This window comes from Arachis ipaensis, chromosome B2 (assembly GCF_059453495.1).
Source record: "Arachis ipaensis isolate K30076 ecotype BB chromosome B2, ASM5945349v1, whole genome shotgun sequence".
Classification (NCBI taxonomy): Eukaryota; Viridiplantae; Streptophyta; class Magnoliopsida; order Fabales; family Fabaceae; genus Arachis; species Arachis ipaensis.
In genome coordinates this window covers 12,037,753-12,061,989 of record NC_142437.1, presented here as the reverse complement: position 1 = coordinate 12,061,989, position 24,237 = coordinate 12,037,753, and the positions used below count along the sequence as shown (strand labels likewise).

Genomic DNA, 24,237 nt, shown 5'->3' with positions numbered 1-24,237 from the left:
CTGTTCATCCAACAATACTTTTTGTTGCGCTGTAGATGAAATGGAACAGAATCCATGAAACTCAGGTAATGATTTTAATGACAAAGTGCGTAATTCTTGAAACTTAAGAGACTTCGACGCATTAGCATCTTGTGGATCTTCCGCAAACACAATCTCCTTTAGAGAGTTACATTCTGAAACTTCAATTGTTTGAAGAGCAACCAAAAGCTTGACCATAGATATTAAAAAGACATTCTTTAATAAACCACAAAGCTTAATCTTGACAACTTTCAGTTTACAAAATGAGGATGATGAAAGTGAGACACGAGAGCATAGTTGCTCCATGTTATCGAGCTTGTAGAGGTGCAATGTCTCCAGTTTCGGAAAAGCATTCTCAGGATGCTTCCTCTCCTGTGGGTTGATCAAATATCGAATGCTACAAGTACTCACAATGGATAAAGTCTTAAGACATGGAAACCCTTTCAAATTGAGTGCATAAAAGATGTCTTGGACACCGTTGAGTTCTTCCAGCAACAAATTCTCAACTCTTTCAAACAACATTTTGATCCCTTTCTGAGAATGAATGCCAACATTTTTCTCCAGTATCGCCAAATACCTCAACAGTTGATATTTCTCCGGAATCTTGAAATCTGGCTCCAAATGTGTACTTGACGAGCCAATTACAATTTTATAGCTATGCAGCTTATCAAAGAACAAGTTTTTTGGCAAATGGGCAACACTTGGGATTTGTAAGTCAACATTTGTTATTTGATTTAGATGTCCCAACTCTGAAAGACTGGCATTTTTGTTTTTGTTGTTCTGTCTGTTATCAATTCTCCATTCAACCGAAGTGTTTCTCATGTACAACTCCTCCAAACTAGTGAGGCTTGATATTAGAAGTGGAGGAATTTTTTTTAGCTCGGAGCAATTACTTAAGTCAAGAATTTGTAACTTTGATAAATGCTTCAATTCAATAGGCAAGCTTTTAATATCAGATCCGGAAAAGCTTAGAATTCTTAGATTCTTCATCAACTTCCCAATATTGATGCATAAGTTCTCATCTAGATTAATGCATTGCTCCAGACAAAGCTTTCGGAGTTTTGTTAGGCATTCCATTGATGAAGACATTTCGGAGAGATCAATGCCAATCAGAACCAACACTCTAAGTTCTTTCATTTCTTGGAAAAAGTATTTCGGCATTTTGAAATGCTGATGGTTATTGTGAAAATGAAAAACTTTGAGTTTAGGACATTTTAAACTTTCAGGAAACTCCTCAGTGTTGACATCACAATGATGTAAGAAAATAGCAGTGTACATCTCAAGTTTATCTTCATCAGGCCATTCATCTAGCTTTCTTTTTGCCAGCACAAACACGTTATTCTCTGATGCTATCAACAAAGCTCCATTGCGAACAAGGTTTTGCATCGTGAAACGATCATTTGAATAACTGTCAGACAATAAACCTGACTCTTTTAAATGAATAAGCAACATTTGCACTTGATCTCTGGCTTCCCTTGCTGTGTAGACGCCTTCAAGAAAACCCAAACCAATGCATAGTCTCACTAAGTCTGAGACCAATGCATCTTGACCCATACAAGCACAAAGCAAGAAGATAAGCTTGAGCTCCTCATTTTCTAAAAGTTGATAACTCAACTTTGTAGAATATTCCGGTGTTCCTGTAAGCTTTTGTCTTTCAAGTGTTTTAAGGGTCTCCTCCCAAACTGAGCGATTTTGATTTTTTAATGCCTTTGCTGTTGTAACTATTGACATGGGCAACCCATGACACTTCTTGGCAATGTCAATGGCTAGCCGTTCAAGATCAGAATTTTTCTCATCTGTTATTCCTACCTGTTTTGCACAAAAAAATATTATATACTATAACAAGTTTAAAGTAACAACATATTGGATTCTGATGTATACTATAATATGTTAATACATAAACTACTAATAAAATATGGGTTCTAATTATTCTTTAGTATAAAAATATAATGAGTACTACTACGAAATACTATATATAACTCTTATGTGTATAAGAGGCTGAACATGATATTATATAATTATTATATTGGTTTCTGGTCCTATAATTTCGCGAAATTTTCAATTAGGTCTTTATACTTTTTTTTTTAATTGAGTTCTTACACTAATTTTTTTTTAATTGGGTCCCTATACTTTTTTTTCCTTTTATTTAGGTTCCTATACCAATTTATTTTTTTAGTTGGGTCTCTATAAAATTAAGTCAATTACTACTAAGAGGAACTTAATTGAAAAAAAATTAGTGCAGGAACCCAATTAAAAAGAAAAAAAGTATAAGGACCTAATTAAAAATTTCACGAAACTATAGAGACCAACAGAGTAATTAAACCTTATTCTAAGTATAGTGAAATTCTTTTTGGAATTTTGGATCATAATTTTTATAGAAAAAATTTAAGGGCCAGCATTTTTTATCAAAATCTGATCAGTACTTAATTAGTAAAAAAATGAATAATCGCATACAATTATATGTAATTTCACACCATTAAAATATAAAAATACTAATAATAACTAATTGATGGCTACAAATTATAAAATTTGCTGATTTTCTAACACTCCTCATTTTTATATACTGATTAAAAATTTTTCACGTTAAGTATGAGCTTAACATATTATGTCTGCAATAATTCTTGTATATATTATTATTTACTTTTATGTATATGAACTGTCAGAGAGATATATATATATATATATATATACACTGTACTATTTACGATAAATTTTTATTAAATTTGTGACATTAAAATTGATTCTCAAGGTAAAATATAAAAAAAATTTAGGGGCAGTATTTTTATTAAAATTTAATTTAGTCAGTATTTAATTAACAAAAAAAATAAATAATTTCATACAATTAAATATAATTTTATATTATTAAAAATATTAATAATAATTAATTAATGGCTACAAATCACAAAATCTGTTAACTCTCTAGCACTCCTCTATTAATATCATAACGGATAGATGACTAAAAATATCATAAATTTTGTACTACAATATTTGATGTAGATATATATAAATAACAGATAGTTTGTTAAAAATAACGTATTTATACGTAATAGATTCTAACCTTTTTTTTGAACAATTTTTTTGCATCGTCAGGTTTTATGTTATCCATAGAGATAACTAAATTTGTCTTCACATCCATCTGGCTCAATACTCGTTTTGTCTCAGAAATTAGCAAAATCTTGCACCCTTTTTGATTCTGTTGTACTGCTTTCTCTACGTTACTAGAACCACTGGTAGAGATGTCCTCAGTTTTTTTATCTGGTCTCATTATGTTAGCTATAAAAAAAATATGGATATAAGTATTGAATACAATACAATATAGTCTATGCATAATTAATATATCACGGTAATACTAGTGAGACAAATAAAAAACAGTCGAATTTGTCTTATTTAACATTCATTAATTGTCGTAATAATTAATAAATACTAAATAAGGTATAAATATGTTAACAAAAATATTACTAACAAATTTAAGAAATTTAAGGTATTATCTAATATATATATATATATATATATATATGCGATATGCGTATGCAAATAAAAATTAAAATATTTGTGCATTAAAGTTTGGTACCATCTGACTTTTCTTCTGGCAAATTTTGTCCAGCACTAGCAACCTTCTTTGTCTCTGATTTAGTTAGAGTTGTAGAGGGATTAGAAGATTTTATTCCTTGTTTGAGAATGAGATTCTTCTTGTCATCGCCACTCTGTGATGGAATTCCCAACATATCCAAGTCTATTTTTGCATACATATCATCTAAGATTATAAGAGTGTTTTTTTCTTTCTTCAATTTCTCTCTTATGCGACCAGCTCTCCCATTCTCACCTATGTTGTACAAGTATCAATCATAGATATAAAATACAAATACAACAGATGAACAGAAAGATTTAAAAAAAAAAAGGGAAAAAAAAATCAACCCCAACAATGCCATCAGACCTATTTAGGCCCACTTTTCTCTGAAGGCATAGCCATCAAGACAAAGACTTGGAAGATAATATATTAATATTTGAAAACTATTAAATAATTTAATATGTTTCACTAAATTATTAAATATAATATGTGTTAATATATCAAATATTATCTTTATATAAAAATATTTTTATATAAATAATGACCATAATATTAATTAAAAAAATAAAAATATTATATATATATAATTAATTATTATATATTTATTTATAAATAGATAAATATATTATTTAATTTATTTTAAATATATTTTTATATTTTAACACATATTTATATAGTTATATAATTAATTTAGTGATTAATTTTTTTGTGCCCTGCAGTATGATTATGTAAAGAATTATTAAGTTTATCGATATTCTACTAGATCATGTTTGTAGATTTGTTCCAAATTCTTACTTCAATATTTTTACGAAACTAGCTAAAGTGTGGCTAATTTTTTTTTATATTGGATTATTATTGGTGTTTTTCGTTAATATTATGATATTTTGGTGTAATGCAGTGATATGGGATAAAAAGAAATCGTGAGTAACGATTTCAAATAAGACAAAAAAATAAAAAAAGTTAACAGAAATCGTGTATTACGATTTCAAATAAGACAAAAAAAAATAGGAAATCGTGAGTTACGATTTTAATTTTTTAATTTAAAAAAAATGTAATATATGAAATCGTGAGTAACGATTTCTTTTGTTTTACAAATCGTAACTAACGATTTGTATTATATATCACACTTGTGAAATACACCCATTTCAACTCATACCAATGTAATACACCATTTCATCCATCATATAAAAAATAATTAACTCCTAAAGTGTGGGTTACCCGGTTTATAATGTCTGGTTCTACCGTTATACAATAGAAGAAAGAATATATATATATATATAGAGAGAGAGTTATTTTTAGAATGATTAGACTATGGTAATTATAATGATTATAATATTTTAAAAAATATTGTTAAAATTAAAATAATATTTTTTATTATTAAACAATACTTTTTAAAAAGTGTTACTTTAATATAAAAAAGTAATACTTATATTATCAAAATATTGAAAAAAAGTGTTACTTTAATTTTAACAACATTTATATAGTCATCGTAATATAATCATATTCAGGCACGGATCCATACATATTAATGGGCCGTCTCATTTCATATTTTTAAACCTATATATATATATATACCAACCCATTTTATTTTTTTATTATTTTAATTATTAGTTAACCTAATTAAATTTAGTATTCTTCTATTTTCAAATTTCAGCCGTCACTCATTTATTCTCTTAAACCCTTTTCTTAGTTTTATATTTTCAATCTTCTTTTTCTATTCTTTGTCTAGTGGTCATCTTCTTTTCATCAAAAGGTAAATTTTAAATTCTCTATTTTATTTTATATAGTTCTCTATAACTAATATATTTTTCAATTTCATTGTTTCTCTTTTTGATATTTTTAATTGCAAATTTTAATTCAAACAATTATAGTTTAGGTATTAATCTATTTTTTTATTCTATTCATGAATTTATATATTTTATTTTATTTTTAATTTAGTGATCCTTATTATTTATTTGTTTATCTTTCATTCTATTCTATTATATGTAATTATGTTGCATATAAATTTTTAAAGTAAATTGATCAATTTTTAGAAATAGTAATGAAAAAATATTTCAAAAGAAAGCTACCATTAGAATCTGAAGTCACTCCATTAGTCTCTACTAATAAAAAGAAGTTCTTAGAATTCAATGTGAAAAGTCCGGTACGAGACAACGACCCAAAATAAAGAGTCGACTTCGTAATCGAATGGGAGATGAGTGGTTGAATGATTGTTTGGTTACATATATAGAAAGAGAGACATTCAATCAAGTTGATAATGAAATGATTATTCAACATTTTTAAAATATAAAAACAAGAAGAGAAGTACCTTCAAGGTTTGAAGCGAAGAAAGTTAGCGGCTAATGTAATTTTTTATTTTTTTTTGTATTCGAATAATTAATGTGCACTTTTATATTTTTAAATTTAAATTAATATATATTTTGATAATAATGTATATTACTTTGCTTCCAACATAAATTTTTTGAATCCCTCACTGATGATACTAGAATTTACTACCATCATAATATATGAGTAATGACCATAATATTAATCTAAAGAATAAAAATATAGATAAAATACAGGTATAAACTAAACACATCTTAAAATTACGAGAAAGTCCTAAATAAAAAAAAAGTTAAGTACGTGTCTTCATGCATATTTTTATATAAATCGAATTGATAGAATTCAAATTAGCCATTTAAGTATTAAATCGAATTGACAAAATTCAAATTAATAGGAATTGAGTAAATCAATATTACTTGAGTCGATTTATCAAGGAATGTAGTTCGATACTAGTAAGTGTAAATTCGATTTATAAGTAATGGCATGAAGTACATAAATCGAATCCAGTCAATTTAGTGTGATTCTATGTATATAAAAAAAAAATTTATATAAAATTCCATAAAGTACTCTTCCTATCCATTTTGTATGGCTCATAAATATTTTAGAAAAAATTGTGTATATTTTAGAAAGGAAATTTGTGGTATAATTTAAATAAATTCAACAAAAAAAATAATTAAAAATACATTTACTCAAATTCCAAATAAAATACTCTCCTATGTAATCAATAATTTAAAAAATTAAAAATAATATTATCCAAAAATTTATGAGACTTTTCCAAAATAATTACAAAGTTTTAAAAACGGACGGAAGAATAAGGTATAGAATTTGAATTGTAATTGTTTTCTATTGATTTTTATATAAAATACTCGTATCATTGTATTATTCATCTTGTAACTAACGAGTACAACTAAAATTTTACTAAAAATTTTAAATTAAATATTTTTTTGTAAAGTATATTTTTTGTCCCTTTGACAAAAGTTTCAAAAATACTCCTAAGTTTTATTTTGTTTCAATTTTGTCCCAAAAATTTTCGATTTGCATTAAATATACCCCTAACGACTAATTTTTCAAAAAATTTAAGACCAATTCAATAATAATTTCATAAAAATAACCCTCATAACATTTTGTAAGTTATTTTTAAATTTTATAAAATTATTTAAATAATTACAAAAAATGCTTCCAATAAAAAATCGAATTAAAACTTTATAAAAATATTTAATTTAAAATTGTTAGTAAAATTTTAATCATACTCATTACAAAATGAATAATTATAATAATGAGTATTATATATATAAAAAATAATACAAAATAATTACAATTTAAATTTATACAATATTCTTTCGCCCATTTTTAAAACTTTGTAATTATTTTGGAAAAATCTCATAATTTTTTTATAATATTATTTTTTATTTTTTTTAAATTATTGACTATATAAAAAAATATTTAAAATTTGAGCAAATGTATTTTTTTAATAAAATTTTTTTAATAAATTTATTTAAATTATACCACAAATTTTTCTTCTAAAATATACACACTTTTTTTCTAAAATATTTATGAACTATAAAAAAATGAACAGAATAATATTGTATGAAATTTAATATAAAAAAATACCATTGCTTAGACTTAAGTAATGCAGATTTACCCAATTTTTACTCATTCAAATATTGTAAATTCGATTTATATAGAGATGCGCATGAGGACATGTAGCTAACGTTTTTTTATTTGGATTTTCACTTCATTTTCAGATGTGTTTGGTTAAAACGTATTCTATGTTTTGTATAACGGAGACATTTTGATAAAGATGTTTAAAACGTCTTTTTTTAAAGATGTTTGTTATTAACTAAAATTTAATACATATAATTGATTAAACTATATTATTTTTGTCAAAATTAGATCATACAAATTGATTTGGTTAAAAAATCGATAAATCAAACCTTGATTTCGATTTAAATTAATATTATTTTATACAAAATGATTATAATAACCTTATTATAGAAAATGACTAAAATATTTTTACTATAGATTTTTTTAATTTTAAAAATCCGAAATTCTAACCCTGTAACGACACAAAGAAAAAAAAGTTAGAATTTAGGGCTCTTAAAATATATATATATAAAAGAATATTTTAGTCATTTTTTATAATAGAAATATTGTAATTATTTTTATAAAAAAATATTAATTTAGATCAGTTCAAAATATAGTTTATCAATTTTTTGGCCAAATCAATTTATCTGATCTAATTTTAATAAAAATAATATAGTTTAATCAATTATATGTATTGAATTTTAATTACTTAAAAACATCTTTAGAAAAGACATTTTGAGCATCTTTATCTATCCCTTATATAAATAGATATACGTGTTGTTTAATTTATTTTTAATATATTTTTGTATTTTAACACACATGTTATATGATTAGGTAATTGATTTAGTGATTAATTTTTTAAGTATTTATGTATTATTAATGACTTATTCGGTACAAAAATATTTCAAATTGTATATTATTCTTTAATTAAATTAGAAAAGAAATTCGAAAAATAGTCTAAAACATGTTTACTAATTAGTAGAATTAGTAGAAGTAGACATGTATGTGGATTTGAAAATAAGTTTTAAATAGGTTAAAAAAAATTATTAAATTGAGGGAAAAGAAACCAAATTAAAGAGCAAAGAACATTACAAAATGCTATTTAAACAACTATTCTCAAAAAAATCTACTCAAATAAGCGAAAATTTATCGTCTCTTTCTTTGTTTGAGCAGTTATTTAAAAATAAAGTTGTTTGCGTTTATTATAGGTATAGAATATAGATAGACACTTACTCTCCTCTTGCAATGTCATCCCGAGCATGTCAGCGATCTGCCCTTGAATTTTTCTGATGTTCGGATTTTTTGTCACATTTGCCATAATCACCTTATCAAATAACTTAGGTTCTTGATTTTGAGCTCTGTTAATAGCTTCTATGACCAAAGTAGTCTTCCCTATACCAGGTAGCCCGTGAATACCAATCATTGTAGCACTCGAGTCTTCCAAGGCTTTCTTGACATCTTCCATGTTTTGTTTTCTTGAATCAAGCTCTTCATATTCAACAGTAGGAAGCGCATAACCCATTGATGAAGGTGGGCCCTGCCAGCGAGATATTCTATCATGCTTCTCATGTTGCAATCTTTCAACATCATCTTTGATACCTTCTGCTATTTTGCTTTGACGATACCTTATGTTTAGATTTTGAAATGGAAAAGCAAGTGCATACCCTTCATTATTATCATGATCTTCTTTGAACTTATTATATTTAACAACAATTTCATCCACACGAGCTAGCCATTCTAAAACATTATCGTATATTGCTCTCCCATATCGTCCTTCATCTTCCTCGGCTTTATCGCACACCTCATCTCTGTCATTCTTGAGATTCTCTACAACTTTGCTTACATCATCGTATCTTTTCTCGTAATCCCATACATAGTTTACTTGCTTTGTTAAGAAACCACCTACTGCATCGAACACACGTTCTTGCAAAAAGTCCGGTATAAAAATGTTCGACATGCTTTTATTTCATCCTTGCTTTTTTTTTGTTTTTGCTACATTTTTATGCTACACAGATGTAAAAAGATTCAATGAGAAGTTGAAAATGTATAAATGATGAAAATGTAAAAAATACTCCCCCGATCTATGATATCGTTTTATTTCTATTTTTTAAAGTTTCAAAATATTTATTTCTAAGGGCCTAATAAAGCATGCAATAAAGGCTAGAACCAACAACGCTCTTAATAAAGTTTATGTTAGTCTAATTTTAAGAACAAGTCTCTAGATCTTTGCTTTGTTTATTACTTTGAGTTAATAAGCTTATATTATTTATCTGAAAAAGATATCATAACTGTCATCTAATCATTAATTTGTAGTGTAAACATTTTTTTTGGGACTAAACATTTTATTGTTTATTGTACTTAACATCATTTCATAAGGTAAATGATAAATGCAAAAAATACGTAATAAATTATTCAAATTGAAATTTGACAATAATGATAGATATATTAAATTATAAAATTTCTCTAAAAGTAGTTACACATATTAATAAGTAACTTATTTCATGAGCATCTAATTTCCATTTTCAATAGTTTATTTTATTTATATTTGAGTAATAATGTTTTCAAGAATAAGTTTGAAAAGGAAAAAACAATTAGTCAATAATTATATTAGTCAACATAAATTATATATATATATATTTTAAATTTTAGATATATAGTATGTTTTTATAAATTTACATTTTTTTTGGACAGATTTACCTAAAAAGGCAATTTTTTTTTTGAAAAAATACTATGTGTACTCAAAAAATTAGTTGTATTTATATATAAATACATATATTGTTTAATTTTTTTTATATGTATTTTATATAAATAATTAATTTGATAACTAATTTTTAGTGAACACTTAACATGATTGTTGTTTAAAAGGTATAAGCTTTGTCCAAAATAATAAATTTATACTTCAATAATCATGCATTAAATATTCTGCAAATCATAAAAAGAAATTTATATGACCAATTATTTTTTATTTTATAGTAATACTCCAAATTATCTCCTAAGAAATTTTAAGTCAAACACTTTAGTCATTAATAAATTTTAATCACTAAATTAATTCTCAAACTTTTATTTCAATAAACAAATCAATTTTCACAGTAAATTTTCTGTTTATATAAACAGACTGATCTAAGAATATAATTTTAAAAATTATTATATTTTTTATTAAATAATTATAGAGACCAATTTATCTAACTTTTTTTTATCAAAATTTGTTATACATAAATATTAATATATATATGTCTAACAAAATAAAATATTAGAGACTAATTTAATGATTAAAATTTGTTAAAAATTAAATTATCTGAGTAAATATTTATTGGGGTCTAATTTAGAATAATACTCTATTTTTTATATTTGTCTAATACTTTATCGAATTTTCTTAATTACAGAAAAAAAAAAGGAAGAGAGAGAATTGAAAAAGATAATTACCATTTGAAATAGAGCATATTAGATCTACAATCACAAATCACTACCTACACAAAACCGAGATGAATTGAACGTGAGCCAGCTTCGATATATAAAACAAAAAGTCAAGATAATTTGATACTATACATACAAGATAAATGATAATAATATGGAGAATAATGCACCCTCTTGTTTTAGAAAAATTTTAGAGACTAACTACAATATAAGTCGACATTTTTTATTTTTTATTTTAAAGTTTAAAAAATTAAATAGTAAAATTTTTTTTATAGTGAACTTATTTTTTAATTAGTTAAAGTTAGCTTTACTCTTAATTAATTTTCTAGCAAAATTGTTTGTTTTATTGTTTTAATTTGAGCATATATAGCATAAGTAGGATCGGAATCACTGCTTGATTCATCAGAAGGTGATGAAGTTAGTTAGTTATTAGTTGTACGTAAGTCCATGTATGTCCTCCTACACAAAACTTACCAATTCGCCAACTCATTATTACTAATACAACATATACTTTTGGTTATAAAAACAATATTTTAAGTCTTGTATAATAGGAACCGATCACTTAGCATTACTGTTTTTTTTTTTGGTGATAGCATTACTGTTTAATAACTTAGATAGATGCCGTGTAACACATAGATATACACTCTCATGGATATTCTCGTGAATTAACTTACTTTTGAATTTATTTGAAAAAAACAAAAATAGAAAATAGTGGGCTCCAATTTGTGAAGAAATCTGAAATCTCACAGAGGAAACCAAAACCATCAAGGGTGTATGTCGGTAAGGTTTCAGGGGCTAATTAAGGGAGTAAGGGTACAAAAAATAAAGTTGTTTTCCATTATTGAAATAAAGTTATGAATTGTTTGGGTGGTAAAGATTGGAAGGGTTCCATATATCTTATTGGAAAAGTCGAGTGTCAGTAATTTTATTAAATTTTGATCAGCATATAATCAGTAAAAAAGCATATAATCAGTAAAAGAAAAATGAATAATCTTATACTATTAAATGAAATTTTATATCATTAAAAACATCACTAATAGCTATTTAATGATTATAAATCACAAAAGTTACTGCCTCTAGCACTTCTCTATCTTATCTTTTTACTGTTATTATTAGTAGTACATTTGAGAAATTCTTTTAGTAACAGTAAAAAATTTCTTCTAATTTATTAAAACACTATAAAAATTATATATTTTCAAAAAGCTTTAGAAATCAAAATTTGATCCTACCTTTTTATAAATATAATTAAAAAATAGATATATTTATTTTTAAAATATGGTCATTTTTACTAAATGAATACTATTCATAGATTTTTTTTCTTAAATAGCAAGATAAAAATATTTAAAAAAAATAAGATTTCAAAATTACATTTTGATCCAATTTTTTTGCATATGTTTTTTAAATAGTTATCCAAAATATTCCTATAAAAGTTTAGTAGCAAAATAATTGATTAATCTAACAAAAACGAATTCTCAAATTTGGATTGTCACTTTCTTTAATTAAAGATAAGCATGTTCCGAAAATTAATAAATAAAAAACAAATATTAACTTACTAGACTTTTACTCAAAAAACTCATATCTATACGAAGTATAGTAAACTTGTTAATATTTCCCCCTCTCAATTGTCCTTCCAACCAAATACTAAAATAATTACTACCTTCTTTTCAATTTTCTTTGTCTTTCTGTCTCCTTCCTTTCAAACCAACAATAGATAAAGGGTTGCCTGGGAAGCTGGAACCTGAGGATAAGCAAGGCAAATTAAATTAGCAGTACTCAACCATGTTAAATAATATGCAATTGTGCTCAATTGCTCGCCAATAATCTCTACGGATAATATTGAGAGAAAACAATTTAAAATTATTTAATTTAATTTAATATTATAATTTAATGTGCATAATATTTATACATTTATTATATCTAATATTATTAATTTATTAGAATAATAATTAATAAATATAAAAAAATTTATATTAATTTAGATTAATTTTCTTTATCTCTCAAACATTCTTATATATAATCCTATCCTATATACATATAATACTGACACATTCTTGTCCATAATAACAATCAATCCCACTCAATAATTAACAGGGTCTAACTAACAATAAATTAATAAATATTTTTAAATTATACTTTATATTAATTAATTATCATTAATTAGTAATTATTTAAATTTTATTTTTAAAAAAATATAAAATTAATGATTATTAATTGCAGTTATTTAAAATTAGTTGACTAAGAGTTGTTTATTTTTACCAATGAGCCATAGTTTAAATGGCATAGTCTCTCTATACTCACCTAAAGATCGCAGATTCGAGTGTCACCCCTAATTTTAAAAAAAAATAAAAACAAAGAAATAATAACTTAAAATAATAAATTCTAATGTCCTTCTAATATAATATTTCTCTAAAAGTTATTTAATCACATTTTTAATTCTAAAAAAGTAAGGTGAAAGAACTTAATACAAATTTTAAGGTAATATATATAACTTCTATTTTCTATGTGAAATATTAAGTATTTCTATATTTATTTTCCATTTGAATCAATATTAGTTAACTTTTTTTCCATTAAAAATATTCATTAGATTTGCTTGGGTACTAATACGGTTAAGAGACTACGTTTCTGAGTGACAGAAGAACATCACTCATCATCTAGGTTTCTCTCCTCCTCATCAATCCTTCTTATGTCACTGATCTTTTAGTAGTGTTTCCTTTCTACAAGCATGTGAGCATGTCTCCCTCTTTTCTCTTTATACATTTTTAGAGGTTGGAATTTCAAACACAGGAAGAAAAGCGAGAATGATTTTAAAAGTAAAGTGTAGTCTATTTTGTAGTTCAAATCTTTCTTTTCTCGCTTTCTAAAATACCAACTCACTAATTACGGCGTAAATTTATATGATATCTACTTCAACACTCTCTTATTATGCAATGGTATAAACAAAATTACAAGATATATAGAGAAACAAACCTCCATCAGCAGCTAGAGGCTCCTACTAATGAGGAAGGCAGAGAAGAGCATCGTAAAGAAAATGGCTACAGAGAATCATCCCAAATTCCAATTAAGTTCCAACAATGACTTCAAGGCAGTGAGAATAAGAAGCTAAGGTTTATAGCAAAAGTAGTGCATAGAAAAAGTGAGAAATAATAAGATTAGTAATTAAGTTGATGGTCTGTGCCTCTGTCACAGTGTGGGGAGTGGGGACTCATTGAATATTGGTGGTTGTTACGTACACAATGACTTCATGGTGGTGATGAATGATGATGATGCAGACCTAATTTGTCATCATGTAATTGTACTCATTTACTCTAAAACATATTTTTGTATATATTAGTTGAAAAAATTTAGTTGCTGACGAAAATATTGTTGAAAGATTTAAAACAGTAAATTTTTTTCAATAAATTTAAAATGGAGACAAAAAATACCCCCGACATGAAGTAATTTCGTTGATGACCTGTGGGGAGTGAGGGCTCATTGGTTGTTGTTACGTACACAGTGACTTGATGGTCATTTAATGTAAAAGATATTTTTGCATTGGTGAATTATACTGTACACAGCAATTTTTTTTTTAATTTGTATATATGCTTTTTTGTTCACAAGTTTAAGCACGTGTTGTGAGTGATGTAAATATGCTGTAAGGTGAAAATAGACTCTATAGTTATTGCAGCTTAGTTAGGAGCTGCTATTTTTTTTACTGAAGAGTGAAAATAGAACATACAGTAAAAAATTGACTCTTAGTTTCACCAGATATTATATTAAATCTTTCTAGTATTGTTTATTAACTGAAATTCATTATTAAAGTATCGTTTATTGTATTTTTACCACAAAATAATTGTACATATAAATTAAGAATAATTTTTTAAAACAATAGTTACGACATTGTTTAAATTTGTTAAAACAACTTAACAAGAATATATAATTGACAAAAATAATATCTATTTAATACTAACTAAAATTTATTTTATTTTAACTAGTAGATGAGTATGAACAAATAATACTCTGTTGAATTTAAATAACTAATAATATATTATTAGATGATAATTAAATATTATTATTGAATTAAAAATTAATTATATGTGATTAGTTTGTTTAGTGTGCAAAAAATTAAATTAATTAACACCCCATGAAGTAAAAAAACAGGCCTCAAATTGATGAATTAAACTCATTCATAAACAAGTTTAATTAGTGGTCCAAATCTAATCATTCAACTTAGTTGCTAACTAAGAAATTCAATTTCATTTGCATTTGAACCAAAACACCACACCAATGAACCAAAATTCTCTCTTTTTTCTCATCTCTTTTTTTCATCACCCACGTGATTTCTCGAAAGAAAAAAAAAAAAAAAAAAAGAAAAGCTCTAAACTAGGACAAAATCAAAGAACAAAAAGTGAGTTACCAAATATAAGCAAGAAGAGAAAGTTAAAGAAGTTAGAGCTAAAGGCAAACATCACATCGGAAGCATCATCAGAGACATCTTTTCATTTTTGTGCAACATTAAAACTTGTGGAAAAAAAACCTTCCCTCTGCATACACCGAATCGAAAAGCTCAAGAATTTGAAGGTCATGGAGCTGTGCAAAGAATCAACGGATAAGAAAGTTACTTGGAACCAAAGCACAAATACATGACTCAGATTTAAGAAGCAATTTGAAAAAAGATGAAAGAGAAGATAGAAAGTATGGATGCATGTATGATTCAGTCACTTTTTCTACTCTATCTCTCTTCTGTGGCGCTGCTGCTGCTATGTTCGTGGGTCAGGTGAAACGGTGTTTGATGTGACTCAAAACCGACCCAGAATATATACCAGCGCCTATTTGTTAGACCTGAACCCGACCCTAAACCCGATGAAACCTACACACTTTCAGGCCATGATTATAACGGGTAAAGATCGGGTGAAACCGGGCCGTTGATATTATATTACCTTGATACCTTCTTGTAAGCTAGCATGTGAAAATATCCAAATTTTCAAGATTCTAACTATTATTTGACATGGTAAAATTCACTTAGAAAAATATAACAAGAACCAACTCTTCTCTAAAATTAAAGCATAACCACAATCAATACTAATATTGTCTAATAATACCCAAATATTTAAATCAATACAAATAACACAATATTATGCATTAGTCTAAAATCTTATGTATTTTAAACATAAAACATTAACTTATAATCTTATAATAACTAATAACACAAAATATTAAAGTTTACAATAATTAAATTTCACATAAGAATAGCCATTATCCATCACTAATAACACAAAATATTAATTGTGTATGATGATTGGGCCAAGTATTTTTGTTTTTTTGTCATGATCTTGAGGGAATTTCCTTGTAAGTTGAGTGAGCACATTGCTGTTGAAAGTTAGGGCAAGTTCCTAGTTAAATCTGGCTTGGGTAGAAGCTGGGTTTGTCCCAGATAAGATTGGGTAAAATCGTAAAAAAATTGGTGAATGTAATCTTGTTTAAAGATAGTGAAATTGACGAAGACTAGATGTAGACTACAGCTGAAGCAGGATATATGGTTGTGTCACTTCTTCTCTATTCTGTTTCTGGTTTTTCACATCAGAAGAGACAAACAAAATAATCTCCTACTTATTCTATTCAGCTAGACTTCACAGCAATATGTCTTACACGTACTTCTGTTTTAACTCTTCTATCGACAAGAGACAAAATAAAATAATCTCCTACTTTTTATATAAGGCAACACTGTAGAATCTAAAAGTTTCATGCAATTCCAAGATTACTCAAGCAAAGTAAAAAGAGGCCAAAATTCAATTTTCCTTTCTCTTACTACCAATATCCATCATACTCCAAATAATTCTTTAATAATTATGCTTTAAATAAATTATTACTTAATAAATAAATATTAAAATATTAATTAGTTCATGACATTTTATTAGATAATTAGTTTTAAATATTATAAAAAAACAAATTAATTTCTTCTCTTTTCAAATTTTAAATAATTTGATTCCTTTATTATATTATTTTTTAAAAAAGTGAATGAAATTTCTCATTTTTTTAAAATATACCATAGACTGATTTATTCTTTTATCTTATTATAGGCAAATATATCTAATATTTTAAAAGATTAAAGGGTAAGTTGACATTTTAGAGATTAATTTTTTTAAAATAAATTAAAAAGTAATTTGGGATATTAGTTTCTTATTCTCTTAAATAAATAAAATACACCTTCAGATAAATCGCATTCGCTATTAGAATATTATATTTAATGGTTATTTATTTTGTTTTTAGTTACAATAAAAATAGTTAAGATAAGTCGCATTCATCCTTGTGACTAATGTTAATGACCGAATTTTTTTTATTGTTCTCTTGTTATGCATGGGCTTCTCAAAAGAAAAGGTGACAGACTGACAGAACAAGGTGGATGAAGTACATTAAATCTACTTAATATACTAAAATTAAATTTTTTCCCGACTAATAAAAATGAAGTGTTGATTTTTCATGAATCTATTTTTCGCCAAAATAAATGTACTATTTTCTCTTCTAAGTTTATTTTATAAAAATATTTTTATTATAGTTATACTATAATTAACATTTAAGTAATAATGCATAATTATACTACTTTAGAAAAATATCTTTATTATAGTTATATAAAATCAATGTTTAATACATTATTAAACTACTTATCAATTATCAATTGAAAATATTTTTAATCATTTTAATAATAATAATAATAATAATAATAATAATAATAATAATAATAATAATAATAATAATAATAATAATAATAATATGATAATGGCACCGGATATATATAATAACCAATTTATATTTTTCTAAATAAGTTTATTTTGAAAAAATATCTTTATTATAATAATATTATAATATTATAATTAATATTTAATGAATAATGCATAATTATACTAATTTAAGAAAATATCTTTATTATCTATCTATTCTATTTATTCTATTATATAAAAATTAGATTTTTGCACTTAATGATGGAACTAATGGGGTAAAAAACAGAAATAAGTCAAGGGAGAAAATAATTTACATGAATCAACCAAAACGAAAACTGATTCATGAATCCACCAATGCACGTTTATATGTAGTTCGAACAAGCTTGGTTCGAACTCCATTTCTACATAATTCGAACCAGCTTGGTTCGAATTATACACAAACACATGCACACACTAATTCGAACCAGCTTGGTTCGAATTACACACAAACACACGCACACACTAATTTGAACCAGCTTAGTTCGAATTACACACAGTAATTCATGGTATAATTTGAATTATGCTGTTAAAAAATTAATAATTTATTAAAAAAATTATTAAAAAATTTATTAAAAAAATTAATAATTTAAAAATTAAAAAAATATATATTTTATTTCATACGTTAAAAAAAACTAACAAAATATTTAATTATGAGACTTCTTTAAAATATTAATGAGCTATCAATTCGAATTTCATACAATACTTTTCTGTCCATTTTTAATAGCTCATGAATCTTTTTTGAATTGCTCACCATATAATTTGAATAAGAGTGATTCGAACTTCCCTATGCGTAATTCAAATCATGTAATATCTCACCATATAATTTAAATAATTTTATTAAAAAATTATCATGAATATTTTTTAATAAATTTATTTAAATTATACCACAAAAAATATTTTATTCTATGCAAAATAATTTAAAAAATGGCTTAAAAGATGTTAGAAGTACTATAAAAATTTGTAATGTCCTAATGACTTATGACATTAAAGAAATACTCTACATAGTCACTAATAATTTAGAAATTAAAGAAAAAATATTTTTATCATGTATTTACCTAAATCACTAGAATATTACAAACTTTTATAGTACTCATAACATCTTTTAAGCCATTTTTTAAAATTATTTTGTATAGAATAAAATATATTTTTTAATTATTTTGTATGGAATAAAATATTTTCTTTCATTTCTAAATTATTATTGACTATGTAGAGTATTTTATTTAAAATTTGAGTACATGCATGTATTTACCTAAGTTATTATAACATTATAAATTTTTATAGTACTCCTAATATTTTTTAAGCCATTTTTTAAAATTGTTTTGCATAGGATAAAATATTTTTTGTAGTATAATTTAAAAAAATTTATTAAAAAATATTCATGAGCTATTAAAAATAGACAGAAAAGTATTGTATGGAATTCGAATTGATAGCTCATTAATATTTTAAAGAAGTCTCGTAATTAAATATTTTGTTAGCTTTCTTTTAACGTATGAAATAAAATATATATTTTTTAATTTTTAAATTATTAATTTTTTTAATAAATTTTTTAATAATTTTTTTTAATAAATTATTAATTTTTTAACAGCATAATTCAAATTATACCATAAATTACTGTGTGTGTAATTCGAACCAAGCTGGTTCGAATTAGTGTGTGCGTGTGTTTGTGTATAATTCGAACCAAGCTGTTCGAATTATGTAGAAATGGAGTTCGAACTAAGCTGGTTCGAACTACATATAAATGTGTATTGGTGGATTCATGAAGCAATTTTCGTTTTGGTTGATTCACGTAAATTATTTTCTCTCTTGGCTTATTTCTGTTTTTTGTCCGAACTAATGTGGCATGCTGTCCTTATTTATTCCATTTAATTCGTTAAAATAAATTAATTATATTTAATTAATTATATAATTAATTTGATTAGACATTCAAATCTCATCATTTATTATAATTTATATGAATTGATTAATTATAATTAATTTGATTAATTATATTAATTATTTTGATTTGATTGGAGTAAATATCAAATTATTTAATGAATAATAAATATGATAACGAAAGATATGAATTAATTTAATTAGTTTATTTTTCTCAATGCCATCTATTTATACAAGATTAAATATTTTTTACTCATTCGCTCTCTTTTTTCTCTCTCTCCCTCCCTCCCTCTCTCTCTTCCTCTCTTTCTCTTTCTCTCGTGTTTAAGGTACAATTTTTATAATTTATTTAATTTTTGTTTTTTATCTTTATTTATTATACATTTCATTTTTTATTTTTTTAAAATTTTTGTTTATTTTAATTGTTTATTATTAGGCGCATACTTTTTTTCTTTTAACTTCTAATTAACAAAAAAGATGTGTCATCTTTACGTTGTTTTTAAATAATTTTACTATAATTTTGTTTTGTAATATTCTATTTTGTCATGTGTACTTCAATTCCTATATATAAATATATATTGATTTTTTTTGTAATTCACAATTAATATATATATTGTTTGTGTATGTGGTTTATATATATATATATATATATATATATATATATATATATATATATATATATATATATATATATATATTCTTTTTTTTTGTGATTCACAATTAATATATACATTGTTCGTGTATGTGGTTTATATGTTAATGCTTTTATGGATTTTCTTTATTATTATTTTTGTGTGTGTCTCTTTGTTGCTCTTTATTTTAGTTATATTCATTGATTTTTCTGTATTGATGCTCTTTTTATTTGAAATATCGTGACAATTTAGAGTGTATGTTGTGATCCATGTGATATTCGTTAATTTGGTGTATCTTTTTAGATGATTTATGTTATAATATGTTTAAGGAGTTGACTTAAAATTATAATATGATATATAAATTTATAATATGCTAAAATATTAGGATATTATCATATAGAAATTTTTTATTTGTCCATTAGATTCAACTATATAGGATCTTAAAAATTATGCAATTATGTAATTAGTTATTTTTTCATATAATTATTGTATTGATCATTTACATTAGTGAGACTATTTTCATTATTAATATATAAATATGCTATTATTTGTATAATTGATTGAATCATCTTATTTGTTTAAATTTAATTCTATTGAAGTAATTATTCAAGGTGTCATCGCTATTTCTATTTTTAAAGATTTTTTTTAATATTATTTAACAATTCTAATAACATAATAACAATTAAAAAAGATAGAACAAAAAAATTTTTAATATGAAAATAAAGCAAAAAGAATAAATTTATTTAATAATTTTTTCAGGATATATATTGTTTTATAGATAATTATTGTAAGGCATGATAAATTATTAAATTCTAAAAATAATTATTAAAAATAAATGATTATTATAATTAAAAATAATGTCAATTTAAATTATATACAAATAAATCATGCTAAACATAACAACTTAAAAGGGTTACTTTTGAAAGAATATAGTTTATGATATTTAATTTTTTACTATTTATTAAAAAAAAGTATAATTACTTAACGATATTTATTTTTTAAATTCACTATGTATGTAATTTTGTTCCCTTTTTTTTTGACAAAATTTTCTCATGATGGTAATTCTTCCAATGGTGTAAATGCAGAAAATTATATTTTTACTTTTTGATATAATCGATATATTATTCTTAATGAATAGTAATTAACCCCTCATATATTTAATCAAAGCATTTTGAGGATAGTTTCTATTTATAGATATTAATGGATGATTATTTTTTTAAAAACAAAATGCATTATGATTTTAGATTATTTCATAATTAACAATAATACTTGATTATTTCTTTAAAAATAAACTGCATTATGATTTTAGGTTATTTCACAATAATAATTAATGTTCATAATATTGAATTACTCTAAATTTTTTATTTTCTATCGTTAGTAGTTAATCCCAAATTAAAAAAATTATGTTGAATTGTTGAATAGTCCAAGTATAATTGGAGTTAATTTAGTTTATTTGTTTATTAATATAATTGATTGAAAGCATAAATGATAAATAAGACAAGCAAATAATTAGAAAAATAGAATGTTAGTAATTACTTAAAATAAATAACAAAATAAGTTATAAGGTATTACTTTATTTAAATTATTAATAATTAAAAGAATAAAAAGTCAGTAATTATTTTTAAAATAGACATTAAATTTAGTTTTATGGTACTAATTTATTTGAGTTGTTAATAAAACTTTATAATTTTTAGATTTATATCTACTCAATTTATGTAATTTATTTTATTCTACTTTAACAAAAAATTGAGACGTGTATTTTTAATTATTTATTTAAAAAGTATAGCAAAATGAGTTATATCAATTAAAATTAATTATCGATAATTGATATCAATTAATTGATTGTATTAATTTGTAAGATGTACGTATAATAAATGTTGTGAAATTAATTATAATAAAATAATAATTAATAAATAAAAAACTAAAAGGGGCTTTTTTTATTGCTTTTTAAAGGCTATACATTTTTATAATTTCACTTTTTCTTTATCTCTTCCTTTCACATTTATTTCTTTTAATTTATTGAACTAAATCAATTACACTAATTATTTGTATTAACTAATTAAGTAATTTTTAATGAGTTATTATAATTGTGTCTTTAGATCATAGGTTAAAAAGATTATAAAAAGTATTTTATAAAAATTATTAAAAAATAAATATTTTTAAAATGTGTCCTTAAGACACAAATTAACTAAATTATTTTTTAATTTAATGTGTTTGATTCATTCAATTGTATTAATTATAACTAATCAATTATGTAATTTGATTTGATTAGGATAAATATTTCATCATTTAACATTTTATTTGATTCATTAAATTATATTAATCATAAGTTTAAATATTTAATTTAATTAGAGTAAATATGAAATTATTTTAAATTTTTTTATTCATTAAACTAAATTAATTATAACTAATTTATTATTTAATTTGATCGAGATAAATATTAAATTATTTAATAAATAATATATAAAGCAATGAAATAAATAAATTCAATTAATTCAATTTATTATCTTATTATTTTATATATCTCTTTTCTTTCTCTCTATTCTGTATTTCAGGTAAAATATTTATAATTTTTTATTTTTGTCTTTTTATCTTAATTTTGCTAATATTTTTCTGTGATTTTATTTTATATTAATTTTTTTATTTATTTTGATTAGTAATTCTTAAGCGTATTATTATTTTATTTAAAAATAATTTAAATTTTTGTAATATTTTTATAAAAGTTGATTAATAGTTTTTTCTTTAAAATATTTTTTTGAAATTTTTTTAATAAGATTGTATTTTAATTTTTCTCTTTCATCCTTTGTATTAATTAATTATATTAATCTTCTATTGCAATACATTTTTTATCTACTCCATACATTATCTTTTCTATCTTCTTTTACTTTTTTAAATTGGTATTTTTACTTTATTTTTAATTATTTATTTTACTTTTGCTTCTCATAGATTTATTATAATTATTATGATTCATCACATATTTTTTTTTAATTTAAGTGATTTTTTAGGTTATATTTTATCATTGATACTTTTATTTTGTTTAGTGTATTTTTTTTAGTCTGCGTTTAATATAATAATTTGTAAATATCTATTCTATTATATAAAAGTTAAATTTCTGCACTTAATGATAAAACTGTTGTGACATGTTTCTGATGATGTTTTTCGATTTATTTCTTTTAACTCATTGAATTTAATTTATTATAATAAATTAATTATATCAACTAATTGATTTGGTTAATTATTTAAATATCATACAATTTATTATAATTTCTATCAATCAATTAATTATAATTCAAATTGAATGATTATTTTGTTACGAAATTATTATTTCCTAATCTATTCATGGGCAATACATATACTAATTATAATCGCAAATTAAGCTATTTTACATTAAATGACTTATATAAAACGAAATAATTATAACAAAAAATAATTAATATATGTGATTTAAATATTTTTAATAACTGGTAACATGGAGTTTAATAAAATATAATTCATATATTTTTTTATTTATCTATATGTATATAATTATTTATGTATATGTATATCTATTAAGAAAAATTACTGTAATATATATATATATATAGAGAGAGAGATAGAGATAAAGAGAAAGAATTATTTAACAAAATTAATATACGTATACATAAATAAAAAAATTATTATAATTTTTGAAAATTACACATGAACTCTTTTTTTCTCTCAAATAAATTTATTCTAATTATATTACAATTAGCTCATGAATAATGCATGATTATATTAATTTAAGAAAATATCTTCATTATAATTATATCAAATTAATATTTAATGCGTTATTAAACTACTTATCAATCATCGATATTTTTAATCATTTTAATTATATCAATTGATATAGTTCTACTTCTCATTTAAGTGCAATAATTTTATTAGGAGATAGTTAATGCACACATTAATAGTGTCTTATTTAATTTGATAATAATAATAATAATAATAATAATAATAATAATAATAATAATAATAATAATAATAAGAAGGTCTACACGGTACATGCATTATATTTTAAAAAGGTAAAATATATTTAAAAAAATTAGGGTATCAATAATCAATTGTGATTAATATC

The 24,237-nt window shown here is 23.4% G+C and overlaps 1 protein-coding gene across 1 annotated transcript in view; it reads right to left on the bottom strand.

Annotated features, from left to right (window-relative positions):
• Positions 1-14,035, bottom strand: part of LOC107626875 (uncharacterized) — a 35,136-nt gene extending 21,101 nt beyond the window's left edge. The window contains exons 1-7 of the mRNA XM_021115429.2: positions 13,874-14,035; positions 12,564-12,644; positions 10,916-10,959; positions 8,726-9,497; positions 3,590-3,841; positions 3,077-3,291; positions 1-1,827 (exon numbers count right to left, since the gene is read on the bottom strand). Of these exons, the coding sequence (XP_020971088.2) occupies positions 1-1,827; positions 3,077-3,291; positions 3,590-3,841; positions 8,726-9,449 (3,018 nt within the window). The 5' untranslated portion in view covers positions 9,450-9,497; positions 10,916-10,959; positions 12,564-12,644; positions 13,874-14,035. The remainder of the gene's footprint in view (positions 1,828-3,076; positions 3,292-3,589; positions 3,842-8,725; positions 9,498-10,915; positions 10,960-12,563; positions 12,645-13,873) is intronic.
• Positions 14,036-24,237: the final 10,202 nt, after the last annotated feature.